The 18,850-nt window shown below is 45.1% G+C and overlaps 1 protein-coding gene across 7 annotated transcripts in view; it reads right to left on the bottom strand.

Moving 5' to 3' along the window:
• Window positions 1–18,850, bottom strand: part of AKAP13 (A-kinase anchoring protein 13) — a 303,165-nt gene that overhangs the window by 33,857 nt on the left and 250,458 nt on the right. For all 7 annotated transcript variants that reach the window (XM_069766257.1, XM_069766253.1, XM_069766256.1 and 4 more), the window contains one exon: window positions 2,780–2,841. In XM_069766257.1, coding sequence (XP_069622358.1) covers window positions 2,780–2,841 — 62 coding nt within the window. The remainder of the gene's footprint in view (window positions 1–2,779; window positions 2,842–18,850) is intronic.

Here is an 18,850-nt window from a genome sequence, read left to right on the forward strand (position 1 = left end):
GCCAGCTTCTAGCCTCCCATGGAGGCTATTGAAGCATGGCACAAGTAAAAAAAAATGTTTTTAAAAATATGAAAAAAATATAAAAAATATAAAAGTTTAAATCACCCCCCTTTCGCCCCATCCTAAATAAAACAATAAATAAAAAAAAACCTACACGTATTTGGTATCGCCGTGTTCAGAATCGCCCAATCTATCAATTAAAAAAAAGCATTAACCTGATCGCTAAACGGCGTAGCGAGAAAAAAATCCGAAACGCCAGAATTACGTTTTTTGGTCGCCGCGACATTGCATTAAAATGCAATAACGGGTGATCAAAAGAACGTATCTGCGCAAAAATGGTATCATTAAAAACATCAGCTCGGCACGCAAAAAATAAGCCCTCACCCGACCCCAGATCCGAAAAATGGAGACGCTACGGGTATCGGAAAATGGCACTTTTTTTTTTTTTTTTTTTTTTTTACAAAGTTTGGAATTTTTTTTCACCACTTAGATAAAAAATAACCTAGTCATGTTAGGTGTCTATGAACTCGTACTGACCTAGAGAATCATAATGACATAATGAATCATAATGACAGGTTAGTTTAAGCATTTAGTGAACCTAGCAAAAAAGCCAAACAAAAAACAAGTGTGGGATTGCACTTTTTTTGCAATTTCACCGCACTTGGAATTTTTTTCCCGTTTTCTAGTAAAAGACATGGTAAAACCAAAGGTGTCGTTCAAAAGTACAACTTGTCCCGCAAAAAATAAGCCCTCACATGACCATATTGACGGAAAAATAAAAAAAAAGTTATGGCTCAGGGAAGGAGGGAAGTGAAAAACGAAAACGCAAAAATGAAAAAGGTCCGCGACTTGAAGGGGTTAAAATAAGATCACCCCTTAGTCTTCGTTTTTCCAAACTAAATAGCCCCAAGTGTAATAACCTATCTTGGTATTGCAGATCCCCAGTCCTCTAATAACCTTGGTCGCTCTTCTCTGCACTCGCTCCAGTTCAGCTATGCCTTTCTTATACACCGGAGACCAGAACTGTGCACAGTATTCTAAGTGTGGTCGAACTAGTGACTTGTATAGAGGTAAAATTATGTTCTCCTCATGAGCATCTATGCCTCTTTTAATGCATCCCATTATTTTATTTGCCTTTGTAGCAGCTGCCTGACACTGGCCACTGAATATGAGTTTGTCATCCACCCATACACCCAGGTCTTTTTCATTGATGGTTTTGCCCAGAGATTTAGAATTAGTTATACATCTTATTACTTCTACCCAAGTGCATGACCTTACATTTATCCCCATTAAAGCTCATTTGCCATTTATCAGCCCAAGCTTCTAGTTTATATAAATCATCCTGTAATATAAAATTGTCCTCCCCTGTATTGATTACCCTGCAGAGTTTAGTGTCATCTGCAAATATTGAAATTCTGCTCTGAATGCCCCCTACAAGGTCATTAATAAATATGTTAAAAAGAAGAGGGCCCAATACTGACCCCTGTGGTACCCCACTGCTAACCGCTACCCAGTCCGAGTGTGCTCCATTAATAACCACCCTTTGTTCCCTATCCCTGAGCCAGCTCTCAACCCACTTACACATATTTTCCCCTATCCCCATTATTCTCATTTTATGTATCAACCTTTTGTGTGGCACCGTATCAAAAGCTTTTGAAAAGTCCATATACACTACATCCACTGGGTTCCCTTGGTCCAATCCGGAACTTACCTCTTCATAGAAACTGATCAAATTAGTCTGACATGAACGGTCCCTAGTAAACCCGTGCTGATACTGGGTCATGAGGTTATTCCTCTTCAGATACTCCAGTATAGCATCCCTTAGAATGCCCTCCAGGATTTTACCCACAGTAGAGGTTAAGCTTACTGGCCTATAATTACAGAGTTCAGTTTTTGTCCTTTTTGAATATTGGCACCACATTTGCTATACGCCAGTCCTGTGGTACAGACCCTGTTATTATGGAGTCTCTAAAGATTAAAAATAATGGTCTATCAATGACTGTACTTAATTCCTGCAGTACTCGCGGGTGTATCCCATCCGGGCCCGCAGATTTGTCAATTTTAGTGATTTTTAGACGACGCCGCACTTCCTGGTGGGTTAAGCAGGTGACATTTAATGGGGAATTTTTGTTATCACTGATCATGTTGTCTGCCATGGGATTTTATTTTGTAAATACTGATGAAAAAAAGTCATTTAGCATATTGGCTTTTTCCTCATCCACCATTTCACCCAGACATTTTTATCACCACCATCACTCACGTAGTTACAGTCTGATCTAGGCCTTGGTATAACATCACCATCACTCAGGTAGTTACAGACTGATCTGGGCCTTGGTATCACCACCATCACTCAGGTAGTAACAGTCTGATCTGGGACTCGGTATCAGATCACCATCACTCAGGTAGTTACAGTCTGATCTGGGCCTTGTATCACATCACCATCACTCAGGTAGTTACAGTCTTATCTTGGCCTTGGTATCACATCACCATCATTCAGGTAGTTACCGTCTGATCTAGGCCTTGGTATAGATTACCATCAATCAGGTAGTTACAGTCTGATCTGGGCCTTGGCATCACATCACCATCACTCAGGTAGCTACAGTCTGATCTAGGCCTTGGTATCACCACCATCACTCAGGTAGTTACAATCTGATCTAGGCCTTGGTATCAGATCACCATCATTCAGGTAGTTACAGTTTGTAATCCTCATTCAGGTCTAGGCATTTTTTCTAGCAGATCAGACAGAATAAAAGTACTGTACACAGACCATGAAACCTACCTTGATCTTTGCACAGGAATCCACAATATCTCTGCAGCCTCTATGTACAGTCAAGCCACATTCTGAAAATAGAAAATAGGCAATATAAGTGTCTGCAATAAACCTACAAAGACGAGAAAACATACGGTATATGGCATCACAGCTTACGCACAAACTGCGTCAATAGTAAAGGAGTCCATACACTGCAGAGCAATGATGGCCAAAGTTGGAGATTTCAATGCAACTACCTTTCTCATATGTATGAGGACCTCCCAACTCTCCACCGATATAGTCTGAGGAGTCTGGCTTTTGTTTCCTCCATCCCCCTTGGAAAATCACATGCATGACCAGCTGAACTGAGCTTACACATGTACAGGTGCTTCTCACAATATTAGATAATCAAAAAGTTAATTTATTTCAGTTCTTCAATTCGAAAAGTGAAACTCATATTACATAGAGTCATTACAAACAGAGTGATCTATTTCAAATGTTTATTTTTGTTAATGTTGATGAGTATGGCTTACAGCAAATGAAAACCCAAAAGTCCTTATCTCAGTCAATTAGAATACTTTATAACACCAGGTTGAAAAAATGATTTTAAAATCCAAAATGTTGGCCTACTGAAATGTATGTTCAGTAAATGCACTCAATACTTGGTTGGGACTCCTTTGGCATCAATTACTACATCAATGTGGCGTGGCATGGAGGCGATCAGCCTGTGGCACTGCTGAGGTGTTATGGAAGCCCAAGTTGCTTTGATAGCAACCTTCAGCCCGTCTGCATTGTTGGGTCTGGTGTCTCTCATCTTGTCTATGGGGTTAAGGTCAGGCAAGTTTGATGGCCAATCAATCACAGTGATGCTGTTGTTTATAAACCAGGTATTGGTATTTTTGGCAGTGTGGACAGGTGTTAAGTCCTGCTGGAGAATGAAATTTCCATCTCCAATAAGCTTGTCGGCAGAGGCAAGCATGAAGTGCTCTAATGTTTCCTGGTAGACGGCTGCGCTGACTTTGGTCTTGATAAAACACAGTGGACCTACCAGCAGATTACATGGCTCCCGAAACCATCACTGATTGTGGATACTTCACACTAGACCTTGGAAATCAATGTCCCAGAGTCTGGAGGAAGAAAGGAGAGACAGACAATCCAAGCTGCTTGAGGTCTAGTGTGAAGTTTCCACAATCCGTGATGGTTTGGGGAGCTTTGTCATCTGCCGGTGTAGGTCCACTGTATTTTATCAAGACCAAAGTCAGCGCGGCCATCTACCAGGAAATTTTAGAGCAATTCATGCTTCCCTCGGCCAACAAGCTTTTTGGAGTTGGAAGTTTCATTCTCCAGCAGGACTTGGCACACTGCCAAAAGTGCCAATAACTGGGTTATAAACAACAGTATCACTGTGCTTGATTGGCCTGCAAACTCACCTGACCTTAATCCCATAGAGAATCTATTTGATATTGTCAAGAGGAAGATGAGAGACACCAGATCCAACAATGCAGAGGAGCTAAATGCTGCTATCAAAGCAACCTGGGCTTCCATAACACCTCAGCAGTGCCACAGGCTGATTGCCTCCATGCCACACCGCATTGATGCAGTAATTGATGCAGAAGGAGCCCTGACCAAGTATTGAGTGCATTTACTGAACATACATTTCAGTAGGCCAAGATTTCTGATTTTAAAATCATTTTTTCAAGCTGGTGTTATAAAGTATTCTAATTTACTGAGATAAGGACTTGAGTTTTCATTGGCTGTAAGCCATAATCATCAACATTAACAGAAATAAACACTTGAAATAGATCACTCTGTTTGTAATGACTAATATAGGAGAATCACGTTTTGAATTGAAGAACTGAAATAAATTAACTTTTTTGATGATATTCTAATTTTGTGAGACGCACCTGTATAAGGCAGCCGGGAAGAATAGCTGTAGGAAAAAATTTGATAGGAAATTAAGACCATCATATTCCCTGTGAGCAACGTGGAGCAGGCTAGGCAGGAGAAAAGACAAACTTTTGTTCTCTACATGGACAGAAGTCTGATCCGTCAGTCAGATCTCGGTGATAGACCATAACATTTAATGATGGGAATAAGCAACACAAGGATTCTGCACTTTATATATCGATGAGTCAGATTTTTTCTCTTTTGTACAAATGGCCAATAAACATGTATAGCCTGCAAGGGTAAACATGTAGCCTCATTTATACGATCACATTTTAGGATGTAATTAGCCTCCATTACCACAATAAATGTAAATTGACAATTTCTAGAACAACGTGGAAAGTTGTGCTAATAATATAAAGCAGTGATGCAGGAAGGAAATGTTTGTGTAAAGCATGTCTCATGTAAGATAGGAACGGGTAGGAAACAAACAGTAGGTTTTTTTATATTCACTGAGCTCCAGGGACCCTGCATCCTGCAATATTATCTAAATATATCATTAGGTAATGGAAATCGTTCAGTAAGTATTTGTGGGCAAAACTAAAGATGTAGATTCATTCACAGCCGGCACTTACAGGGAACCTGTCATGTCATTTTTAGCATCTAAACAGTCTCCAATACGTTGTTCATGATGAAATGTGCATCACTAACACGTTTTTTTAATTAAAAAAAGGCGCTATAATCATGTTCAAAAAGCATTTTATAAAGTTACATCGTACCTGCTCATTTAGACACAGGGGTGTGCTTCATTTTCGTTCAGTCACGGAAATCGCTGCCAACGCAGTTTGATGTTTCAGGTGCACTACACACCACGCAAGCAAGGACCCACGCCACACACTGCGCAAGCACGGACCCACGCCACACACCGCGCAAGCACGGAACCACGCCACACACCGCGCAAGCACGGACCCACGCCACACACCGCGCAAGCACGGACCTACGCCACACACCGCGCAAGCACAGACCCACGCCACACACCGCGCAAGCACGGACCCACGCCACACACCGCGCAAGCACGGACCCACGCCACACACCGCGCAAGGGCGGACCCACGCCACACACCGCGCAAGGGCGGACCCACGCCACACACCGCGCAAGGGCGGACCCACGCCACACACCGCGCAAGGGCGGACCCACGCCACACACCGCGCAAGGGCGGACCCACGCCACACACCGCGCAAGGGCGGACCCACGCCACACACCGCGCAAGGGCGGACCCACGCCACACACCGCGCAAGGGCGGACCCACGCCATACACCGCGCAAGCACGGAGCCACACTACACACTGCACAAGAGCGGACCCATGCTACATACTGCGCAAGTGCGGCTTCCCCTCTCGATACAGTGCACAAGAGCAGGAATTTACAGCTGATTCGAGAGACATCGGCGCAGAACATCAATCAAATTGTGTGGGCGGTGATGCCCGTGCCTGAATGAAAATGAAGCACACCCCTATGAGTACATGAGCAAGTACGATCTAACTATATAATGCACACTACATCACTAACATCGTAATGGGGACAGTTTAGATGCTAAAAATGACATGACAGAAAATACAAAAATATACAGTTAGGTCCATCTGGACAGCGACAAGTTTTGGCATTTTAGCGGTTTACCAAAACAAATTCAAGACCCAGTTATATAATCAGTATGGGCTTAGAGTTCAGACTCTCTGCTTTAATTTTAGGGTATTCCCATACTAATTTGAGTAAAGGTTTAGGAATAAAACTATTTAATAGTAGCTTTTATTAGTAGCTGCCTCTTTTTAAAGGGACCAAACGTTACTGCACAATTATCTTAAAAGCTCTTTAATGGACTGCATGGGCTTTTCCCTTGTTAATCCATCATCAATTAAGCAGGTAAAAGGTCTGCATCCAGTTCCAGGTGTGGCATCTGCATTTGGAAGAGGTTACTGTGAACCCACAACATGTGGTCAATGTCAGAGAAACAGACCATTGATAGACAGAAAAAAAAAAAAAAAAGAAATCCAACAGATAGCAGAAATTTTATGAGTGGCCAAATCAACAGTATGCTATATTCTGCAAGTAAAAAGCAACGCCTTGGTCAGCTTGGGAACACAAAAAGGCCTGAATGTCCATGGTAGACAACAGTGGTGGATGATTGCCCCAAGTGAACACGCTCCAGGTGTGTCAATATCTAAGTCTACCATAAAGAGAAGACATCATGAGATCAAATACAGAGGGTTCACAACAAGGTGTAAACCATTAATCTGCCTTAAAAATAAAAAAGGCTAGATTATACTTTGCCAAAAACATGTAAAAAGCCAGCCCAGTTCTGGAAAAGCATTCTTTGGACAGATGAAACCAAGATCAACCTATTTTAGAATGATGGGAAGAAAAGAGCATGGGGAAGGCCTGGAATGGCTCATGCTCCAAATCACACCACATCCTCTGTAAAACATGGTAGAGACAGTGTGATGGCATGGGTCATGCATGGCTTCTAACGGCACTGGATCACTAGTGTTTATTGATGATATGTCTGAAGACAGAAGCAGCCGGATGATTTCTGAATTGTACAGGGTTATACTTTCTGCACATATTCAACCAAATGCAGCAAGGTTGATTGGACGGTACCTCATAGTACAGATGGCTAAGACCCAAGATATTCTGCCAATTTGGCGCAAGATTGACTGATATTTAGAACTGTACACAAATCTCTCCGCCTTCACTATAGCGCCAGGTCAACCACTCAAAAAACTGCCTCATAGCAAAATGCTACCTCCACCCTGCTTCACCCTGGGTATCTTTTGGTGATATGCAGTGTTGGCTTCGCGCCAAATATACCTTTTGGGATTATGGCCAAAAAGTTCGACTTTGGTTTCAACAGCCCTAACACATTTGCCCACATGCTTTTGGCATACGTGATGTAGCTTTTGGCAGAACATACTGGGGCTTGTTTTGGTTTTTTTTAAAGAAAAGGCCTCCGTCTTGTCACCGTACTCCACAGACATCTTGTCACATGCAATATACAACCAGCACTTGCCAGAAATTCCTGTAGCTTCTTTAATGTTGCTGCAGGCCTTTGGCAACCTCCTGTACCAATTTTTTTGGTGTCTTTTCATTGATTTTTTGAGGGGATGTCCTCTCCTAGATAATGTCACAGTTATGCTGAATTTAAGCCACTTAATCATGGCTATCTGCACAGTGGTCCATGGTATATCTAATGACTTGGAAACCTTCTGACTGATAACTTTCAACAAGATCTGTTTGCTGTGTTGTAAGCGGGTTACAGATCATGGCTTTCACTGGAAAGTGCAACTAGCCAAACATCAGGAAAATCCTTCTAGAACAGCGGCACTTTATACGGATTTAATCGGAATCACTGTAAATGATGGCAGATGTGGACTACTAATTAGCATGAGTATAAATGTGATTGGCTGATTCTGAACACAAAACCTGTCCCCAATTATAAGAGGGTGCTCACACAACCACATTATTTTAGTTTTGTTGTTTTTTATTTTCCTCCTCAAAATGATCTCAGATTGTTTCTCAATGGACTTGTACAAATTATTGGGGACATTAAAATTTGAATGCAAAAAGATGGAAAGAGTTCTGAAGTTGGACTTCTTGGTATGATTTCTTAGGCTACTTTCACACATCAGGTTTTTTGTTTCAGGCTAAATCCGGCGAATGTTGGAAAAACTGGATCCGGCGCAGATTGTGAAAAACTGATGCGACAGATCCGGGTTTTTTTTACGGATCCGGCTAGCCTATCTAGATTATTGTATAAAAAAAAAAAGATTGGAGAATGCTCAGTTTAAAAAAACGGATCAGGCCGCCGGATCCACCATTTTCTGCATCCGGCACCTTCCGGCTCCCATAGGCTTCCATTCTAGCAAACAGCCGGAAGCACCGGCGCTTCAGGCTTTTTCGCCTGAGACAAAAAACGTTACAGTAGACGTTTTTTCCCAGATGCCGGAATCAAGTGTACGCCGGATCCGGCATCAAACAGGAAGGAACGCTTGGCCATCCAGCGCTAACACAAGTCAATGGGGAAAAAACCGGATCCGGTTTTTATATTTTCTGGTTCCTGTTTTTCTCCCAAGAGCCGAATTTAGCCTGAAACAAAAAACCTGATGTGTGAAAGTAGCCTTAACATGACAAAAACATGGAATTTTAATAGGGGTGTGTATACCCACTGTAACTTGCGGTCTACAGTAAATATATTTTACAACAATCAACTCACCTAAAATCAAAGTGACCTTGGACACAAAACAGACAAAGAAAACAAGTAGATGAAATGTACGGACAATGGAGTGTCATCATGACAAACAGGCCTAAACTGAATTTTTACATGCAATCGCAATAAAAGTCAAAATCAACTCAGGTTACCTAGAGAATTACACAAGTGCCGTGACCAAGAGTTACATTCCTGACAATAAAAGTGCCCTGCTAGACACATTTCCTACGTAACTGAGAAATTTATAAGTACAACAATAAGGAAGAGCGAAGACCAGTCAACATGATGGCAGATAGTAGACATATTACTAAGAATCAACATGTCCTGGAATAAAAAGTCCTACTGAAATAATTCCAAAATGCAATCATCTAATATACTATCTGTATCTATGTGACAAAGTTTATAAAGAGAAACTACCACTTTCCATAAATGTGCAATCTTTTTTCATGGTATACATGCCATGGTTATCATTTCTTCTCTGGGGGAATCGTCTTGAGGTCTAGTGATGAGCGAATATACTTGTTGCTCGGGTTATCTTGAGCACGCTCGGGTGGTCTCCGAGTATTTGTTAGTGTTCGGAGATTAAGTTTTCATCGCGGCAGCTGAATGATTTACAGCTACTAGCCAGGCTGAGTACATGTGGGGGTTGCCTGGTTGCCAGGCAACGAGTACATTCGCCCATCACTATTGAGAGGACACACTATTGAGGTCCTCGACCAATTGGCTAACAAGACTAGATTTACATACAGGAGGGAGGTGACCCATCTCAGGAACAGAGAAGTGCAAGAACAAAGGACAAATTCAGGAGGACAAATTACCGTATATACTCGAGTATAAGCAGAGATTTTGAGCCCATTTTTGTTAGGCTGAATGTGCCCCTCTCGGCTTATATTCAAGTCATTGTCCCAGGGGGTCGGCAGGGGAGGGAGAGCGGTAGGAGTGGCTGCTGTCACATCAAACTCACCTGCTTCCGACGCGGTCTGCACGTCCTGCTTCTCCGATGGTCTCCGGCGCCCGCAGCTCTTCCTGTGTTCAGCGGTCACGTGGTACCACTCATTAAAGTAATTAATATGGACGCGACTCCACTCCCATAGGCGTGGAGCGCATATTCATTACTTTAATGAGCGGTACCATGTGACCACTGAGCACAGGAACAAGCTGCCGACGTGCTCCAGACACCATCTGAGAAGCAAGGACGAGCAGACCGCGCCAGGAGGATGCGAGTTTGACGGGGGAGGGTGAGCCATGCGATATTCACCTGTCCCCGTTCCACTGCCTGGCTCTGTCTTCCGCGTCCCCTGGCTGTGACATTCAGGTCAGGCGCGATGACGTGGTTAGTGCGCACTCTCTGCCCGAACAGTCACTGCAGAGACCCGGAAGACAGCAGCGCGCGGTGGTGGAACGGGAACAGCTGAATATCGCAAGTGTTAGGGGCCTGAGCCAGGGGCGACTCCTGCACGTGGTGCCCAGAGACGAGAGGTGAGCATGTCATTTTTTTTTTTTTTTTTTTTAATCGCAGCAGCATATGGGACATATTATTCTATGGAGCATATTATGGGGCCATCATCCTTTATGAGGCATATTATTCTATGGAGCATCTTATGGGCCATCATTAACCTTTTATGCTGTATTATATGGGGCACATTTTAATATGGAGCATCTTATGGGGCCCATCGTGTACTGTATGGAGCATTATATGGGTCTCCTGATTCAATATGGATATTCAAAAACACAACCTACTGATGTCTCAATTAATTTTACTTATATTGGTATCAATTTTTATTTTTGAAATGTACCAGTAGCTACTGCATTTCCCACCCTAGGCTTATACTTGAGTCATTAAGTTTTCCCAGTTTTTTGTGGCAAAATTAGGGGTCTCTGCTTATACTCGGGTCGGTTTATACTCTAGTACAGTGTTCCCTAAGTCCGGTCCTCAAGAGCCACCAACAGGTCATGTTTTGAGGATTTCCTTAAGGTACCGTTACACTTAACGATTTACCAACGATCACGACCAGCGATACGACCTGGCCATGATCGTTGGTAAGTCGTTGTGTGGTCACTGGAGAGCTGTCACACAGACAACTCTCCAGCGACCAACGATGCCGAAGTCCCCCGTAACCAGGGTAAACATCGGGTTACTAAGCGCAGGGCCGCGCTTAGTAACCCGATGTTTACCCTGGTTACCATTGTAAAAGTAAAAAAAAAAAAATAACACTACATACTTACATTCCTGTCGCGTCCCCCAGCATCAGCTTCCCTGCCCTGTGTAAGCGCTGGCCGGAAAGCAGAGCGGTGACGTCTCTGCTTTACGGCTGGCGCTGACACTGGGGGACGCAGGGAAGCTGACGCTGAGGGACGTGACAGGAATGTAAGTATGTAGTGTTTTTTTTTTTTTTACTTTTACAATGGTAACCAGGGTAAAAACCGGGTTACTAAGCGCGGCCCTGCGCTTAGTAACCCGATGTTTACCCTGGTTACCAGTGAAGACATCGCTGAATCGGCATCACACATGCAGATTCAGCGATGTCAGCGGGTGATCCAGCGTCGAAATAAAGTCCTGATCATTCCCCAGCGACCAACGATCTCCCAGCAGGGGCCTGATCGTTGGTCGCTGTCACACAACGATATCGTTGCTACATCACAAAAAGCAACGATATCGTTAACGATATCGTTATGTGTGACGGTACCTTTAGTATTGCACAGGTGATAATTGCATCACCTGGACAGGCAAGCATTCAATGAACTGTGCAATACTAAGGAAATGCTCAAAACATGACCTGTTGGTGGCTCTTGAGAACCGGAGTTGGGGAACACTGCTAGTATATGTGGTACATATTTATGGCAAGAGAAAAAGTCTCTTTAAGAAAGCCGCACTATAAAGTAACTTCGTTACACTACCTTTTCTACATATCCCACATTGTTAAATGGAATTATGAAACTTGCCATTGTATCTGATGGGGGCTTCAAGTCAGCATCCACGTCAGGAGATCTAGACTAATACCGCTGCGTGAACTGGGCCTAATCATAACAAAGGGCACAGCCACTATGCTACATCTGTACAGAATATTTCAGTGTCATTCCATGCTATGAAAAAACAACTCCACAAAAATAAACACATTTTACTCACACAGACAAGTCGCCTATCCTACATAATGAGGATCTTATATCAACTTCAGTATTGGTACTCCGCTAGGACACAATGTATGAACACTGGAAATGCACGCCATCAAGTTAATAATTCTAGATTTGAGTTGAAAAGTATCTAAAAGAATAATTCTGATTTAATAAGATTAGTGGGTTGAGGTCGTATAGTATAACTATACAGGAGGCAGCACGGTGGCGCAGTGGTTAGCACAGCAGCCTTGCAGCGCTGGAGTCCTGGGTTCAAACCCCACCAAGGACAACGTCTGCAAGGAGTTTGTATGTGTATGTGTGGGTTTCCTCCTGGTACTCCCGTTTCCTCCCACATTCAAAAGACATACTGATAGGGAATTTAGATTGTGAGGCCCAATGGGGACAGCGATGATAATGTGTGCAAACTGTAAATCGCTGCGGAATATGTTAGCGCTATATAAAAATAAAGATTATTATAAAATAAAGATTATTGTTATTACTACTATACACAGAATTGACGGAGCCACAGATAAATCCTGTAACACCACCAGTCTACTGCCTACATCTGAATGATTGTATAATAGCCCGCAGACAGTAACACAACCTGGATTACAATACAATATGCAACAATGTATACAGCGCAACATACACCACACAGAGATATACAGCCTCCACTGACCATGAGGAACAGCTCACACATATATACAGCCTCCACTGACCATGAGGAACAGCTCACAGAGATATACAGCCTCCACTGACCACGAGGAACAGCTGACACAGATATACTGCCTCCAGTGTCCATGAGGAACAGCTCACACAGATATACAGCCTCCCCTGACCATGAGGAACAGCTCACAGAGATATACTGCCTCCAGTGTCCACGAGGAACAGCTCACACATATATACAGCCTCCACTGACCATGAGGAACAGCTCACAGAGATATACAGCCTCCACTGACCATGAGGAACAGCTCACAGAGATATACAGCCTCCACTGACCATGAGGAACAGCTCACACAGATATACTGCCTCCACTGACCATGAGGAACAGCTCACACAGATATACTGCCTCCACTGACCATGAGGAACAGCTCACACAGATATACAGCCTCCACTGACCATGAGGAACAGCTCACACAGATATACTGCCTCCACTGACCATGAGGAACAGCTCACACAGATATACAGCCTCCACTGACCATGAGGAACAGCTCACACAGATATACTGCCTCCACTGACCATGAGGAACAGCTCACACAGATATACAGCCTCTAGTGTCCATGAGGAACAGCTCACACAGATATACTGCCTCCAGTGTCCATGAGGAACAGCTCACACAGATATACAGCCTCCACTGACCATGAGGAACAGCTCACACAGATATACAGCCTCCACTGACCACGAGGAACAGCTCACACAGATATACAGCCTCCAGTGACCATGAGGAACAGCTCACACAGATATACAGCCTCCAGTGTCCATGAGGAACAGCTCACACAGATATACAGCCTCCACTGACCATGAGGAACAGCTCACACAGATATACAGCCTCCACTGACCATGAGGAACAGCTCACAGAGATATACAGCCTCCACTGACCATGAGGAACAGCTCACACAGATATACAGCCTCCACTGACCATGAGGAACAGCTCACACAGATATACTGCCTCCAGTGACCATGAGGAACAGCTCGCACAGAGATATACAGCCTCCAGTGACCATGAGGAACAGCTCACACAGATATACTGCCTCCAGTGACCATGAGGAACAGCTCGCACAGAGATATACAGCCTCCAGTGACCATGAGGAACAGCTCACACAGATATACAGCCTCCACCGACCATAAGGAACAGCAGCTCCAAAGCGCTGTGTACACTCGGCCAGAACACGAAGGTCAGCGTATTTGCCGTATATACAATAAAACAGCAGATTTCTTTTTGTATGTCATATGTGATACTCATTTTCAGAAAAAAATCTAATGTGTGATATGTGCCACTGTATGCTTAAATCATGGTAAACGTCTACCAAATGTATAAGAAGGCTCCACCATAGGCCATCATATGCATACTGTGGCATACGTGGCCAACTAATGGGATTATTTCCTTCAAAGACAACCTGTCAGTCGATGCATGCAGCTCAAACCCCAGCAGCTTGAACCAGAACCTGGCAGCACGATTATAGCCACGCTCTTTCTGAACAGAAGCCGGCCTGGACCAACATGGAGACATGCGACCAGTCTGGCGACGTCCCAGCTAGCAACTACTCACCCCACTCTAGTTCACTGACAGGTCTCTCACTATGTGGCCAATCACCTGGAGCGGGGCAGGAAAATGTCAGCTGGGGGCCGCACCGGACTAGTCATGTCTCCGCCTATGGTCCACGGCTGGCTCTTCAAACCAAGTTTTCTCTGAAACAAAACATATCTGGCTGCAATTGGGCAGCCAGGCTCTGACTCATGCCACTAATGGTTGGGGCAGTATAAATCGACTGACAGCGTCCCCTTAAGGATCATTCCTACAATGACAATACTTTTCACAAATCACAGTATCTACATGACTAGTGTTAACATACAGTACAAGCCCAACAAAAAAACATTTTCATCTCCTTGTGGCACTCTGTGCCTCCAGCTTCACAGAGCTGAATGAACGGTAAAACTACCTTTCCCAGCAGCACCCTGCTTTTCCTTAGTACTGCAGGTCCCTATTTCTGCTCTCGTGTGCTTCCTGACAGATATAGAGCTCAACAGGACAATTCTATTTATAAGAGTGAAGTGACCAATAATAGTATTGGATGTAGCGACTGTAACCTACTATTTGACCAATAATAAAGGGATAATCGAGGACTATTTAGGCAATGTGCCTAAGAACTAACAGGCAGGTACTTGCTAACTACATGCCTGTTGTGCCCGTAGCCAATTTTGCCAGCTCAAAACGTCACAGACCACTTCTGCTGTGGATTCAGCAGCTTCTGCTGACATTACGTCGACAGAGCAGCAGCTTTTCTTCTGCTCAGTTGACAAGGTGTGACTGCTGCCATCATGTTGATTGACAGCTGGCTCCCTGCTGCCTAACTGCGGGAAGCTGGCTGTCCATCAGTATGATGTCGGCAGTTACACCAGTAGAAGAAGAGCTGCTCTGTTGACATGGAGCAGCTGAATCACCAGCATAAGCAGTCTGTGACTGCCCTGAGCCAGCTCCGACAGACAACAGACAGGTAGGTAACTGTTTGTTATGTTGTTTTTATTACTATGTGCCTAAACTAAGTCCTGGACAATCTCTTTAACTACCATTTACAAATGCCACATTTCATTGTTGGTTCATGGGGATCTTCTCTCCATGCATAGGAGAGCTGAGCACAGAATAGCTGATCTGTGATGCAGCATGACTGTTAGGGCAATAAGGATGCCTGGGAGTGTCTATGTTTTATTAGACAGGGTCATAGGTACATGTGTTTTTCATGAACTAGCAGTCAATAGGTACAATGTAGAAGGTATTGGTGGGATCTTTGGAACAGCATAGCCGAGTAGTTCTACAACCGGAGCGTCAGATGTTCTATTAGATGGGGGTCATTGGATTCATTTGAGATCGTAGACTGACAGCATTAGCACTACTGGAAGATGGATCCCGTGGGGGTCATTGATGGTGATAGCTGGAAATCAGTGCAGATTTAATAATAGGTTGTGTTGGCATACATGATTAATTCTGTATGTACAGAAACGGGGGACGCATGATGTTGAGTTTATGAAAAACCATTTTACATCTATTATAGTAATATATACTGCACAATGCCTCTGAATCAGAGTGTAACAATCCCAATAAAATGTACAGTGATAAAAATCCCTGTGCCCAATGTACAGTCACAGCGAGTAACCAGTTCCTAAAACTTGTACTCAGTCTGTTGTCTACAATCCATAGACTACACAAATCCAACCAGACGACATACCCACGGACATAGGACAGGCGACAGCAGGCGCTCTAGAAGTGCTCTACCCCACGGAGGAGTCACTAGTTCTCGAGAGCCCTGCTCATTCTGGCGGATCCTTGTAAAGTACAACCTCAGAAAAATACAGCGTCACATCGTTACTGAGTAATCCACCTTCCTCTCGCAAACAGCACCCTGTAACGATGTAGCAGAGCTGAACTTGTCTTGACTGTTCACATACAGCCATAAGGAGAATGACATAACATGTTGATATGAAGATGCGTTACGGCAAATGACACCCCAGCTACATCAGTGAATAAGAAGCGTCTGTGGAGCACGAGGACGTTTGTTACCAGCAATTTTTCCAGAAGTAAAACAATCACTCTACAAGGGAAACTGTACGCTCTAGAGACCCCAATGTAAGAAACATGCAGGGACTGGAAGAAGTGGGCACTTACTCTCCCCATAGAGGCGATCCAGCCGCATTCTCTGCAGCCTCTCGGCACCTGTGACTGGCGCTCGCTGATCAGCGTCTGTGTCCATACTTACATTCTTCACAGTGTAGTCACAGGAGGTGGAGCGCACACTTCATACGTACACACACAGTGGAATGCACACGCTTCCACACAATGAAACACAGGGATTTCCACCCGCAAAAATATAAGGATTTGTCATGAGCAAAGCCACCTACTCAGTATCAGAGGCGGAAATATTCCATCAATTTCACCACGTTCTCTAAGATCTAATGTGTGATATGTAAACAGTTTCTACAGAAAGAGTCTAAACATGGCCAACAGGATATGTGGTGCGGACCCCATCCGGAGAGATCGCTGCTACTACCCACCTCACCTAAAGTTACCACTGATGACAGCCCTATGAGCACACATATACCCGGGACTCGGCAGCACACATGTACCCGGGACTCGGCAGCACACATGTACCCGGGACTCGGCAGCACACATGTACCCGGGACTTGGCAGCACACATGTACACGGGACTCACCTGCCTGGCTTGCTATTGCTTCCCACCGGAAACAGGGGATGCAGCCTCAACAGTTCCAGCGCCGGCAAGCAGGTACCCATGTTGCGGTCGCCCCCTATCCTTTAGCTCGCCATTCCACAGGCGAGAACTCTGTGTTCCTGTATGTACTCCGGAGGTGGGACAGATGCCCACAGTTTTGCATCCATTTCTGCCTCTCTTGCACTACATTTTGCCAAAAGAAATTGTCCTGTGCATACCGCAGGGGCGTAACTCCAGCGTGGCCACACTGAGTACCTTGAGGCTCCTCTTGAATTTGCTCGTCAGGAGTCCTCAGAACTTCATGTTGAGTGGTAGAGTCAGGTTGGGTCATAGAGGACGGGAGTACACACGGGTTCAACAGAGCATCCATCTCTGGAGTTTCAGGCCTATGTACTTCCCCTGGACTGACGGACCGCAAACCATTCACATCAGAGAACGGAGCAAGTGGTTCTTCCTCCTCACAATTGGGTACCGTGGGAGTGGGCATTTCAGGGACACCTGGCATTTGTTCCCCTCCTTCGGGATCTTGTAACAGGCAGGAACATGATATACTTCGGTGGACTATTCAGGTTGATCCTCACAGACGGGCCCATCGGATCCAATTTGGCGTTCCACCCGATTCGCCTCCACATGCCAGAACAGCGCAGACATCTCACCATAGACAGTCGACACGTTCTCCCTCTCTTCTCGGCATCTGACGTCGTGGCTCTGTCTTGCTCTGGGTGGGGTTCCCCTTCGCTCACCGTACCATTCCCTCCAGGTGCGGTGTTCTCTCCAGTGAGCATGACCTTCGGAGGGGTGAGAGAACCTTCGCTGTCAGCTTTCTCTTGTAGGGTAACTTCTTGCCAGGTGCAGCATTCTTCTACACGTCCAACACTCACTTCCAAGACTGTCTGGTGGGCGCTTTGGTCTGTATCGCAGTCCTCCTCGAGAGGCAAATCCCCTCCATAGTCGCTAGTCACCCCAGGATCTGGAAGTAAATTTTGGGGCTGCTGTTGGAGTTTTTCTTATGCTCCGCATCTCTCCTCTAACAACTTTATTCTCTTGACTTAAAGGGAACCTGTCACCCCGAAAATCGTGGGTGAGGTAAGCTCACCGACATCAGGGGCTTATCTGCAGCATTCTGTAATGCTGTAGATAAGCCCCCGATGTTACCTGAAAAAGGAGAAAAAGACGTTAGATTATACTCACCCAGGGGCGGTCCCGCTGCTGGTCAGGTTGGATGGGTGTCTCTAGTCCACTGCGTCGCCTCCCATCTTCATTACAAGACGTCCTCTTCTGATCTTCAGCCACGGCTCCTGCGCAGGCGTACTTTGCTCTGCCCTCTTGAGGGCAGAGGATAGTACTGCAGTGCGCAGGCGCCGGAAAGGTCAGAGGCCCGGCGCCTGCGCACTGCAGTACTTTGTCTGCCCTCAACAGGGCAGAGCAAAGTACGCCTGCGCCGGAGCCGTGGCTGAAGATCAGAAGAGGACGTCTTGTAATGAAGATGGGAGGCGCCGCAGCGGACTAGAGACACCCATCCGACCTGACCAGCAGCGGGACCGCCCCTGGGTGAGTATAATCTAACGTCTTTTTCTCCTCTTTCAGGTAACATCGGCGGCTTATCTACAGCATTACAGAATGCTGCAGATAAGCCCCTGATGCCGGTGGGCTTACCTCACCCGCGATTTTTGACCATTCCAGCTCTTCCTCTTTCGGGGTAAGTACTTCGTGGCTCCGGACCATCCTTGCCAAGGCTATGGTCCCCAGCTCCTGCTCTCTTTTGCGCGCCTCTGTCCAATCTCTGCAAAGTCATGCGCGGGTTAGCTCGCAGATGCTCATGGAAAGCTTGCTTAAGCAGTGCATCTCTACAGCCTGTCACTAGCTGGTCTCGCAGCACTATGTCAGGGGGTCCTACCCC

The sequence above is a fragment of the Ranitomeya imitator genome, chromosome 4 (genome assembly GCF_032444005.1).
Source record: "Ranitomeya imitator isolate aRanImi1 chromosome 4, aRanImi1.pri, whole genome shotgun sequence".
Taxonomy (NCBI): domain Eukaryota; kingdom Metazoa; phylum Chordata; class Amphibia; order Anura; family Dendrobatidae; genus Ranitomeya; species Ranitomeya imitator.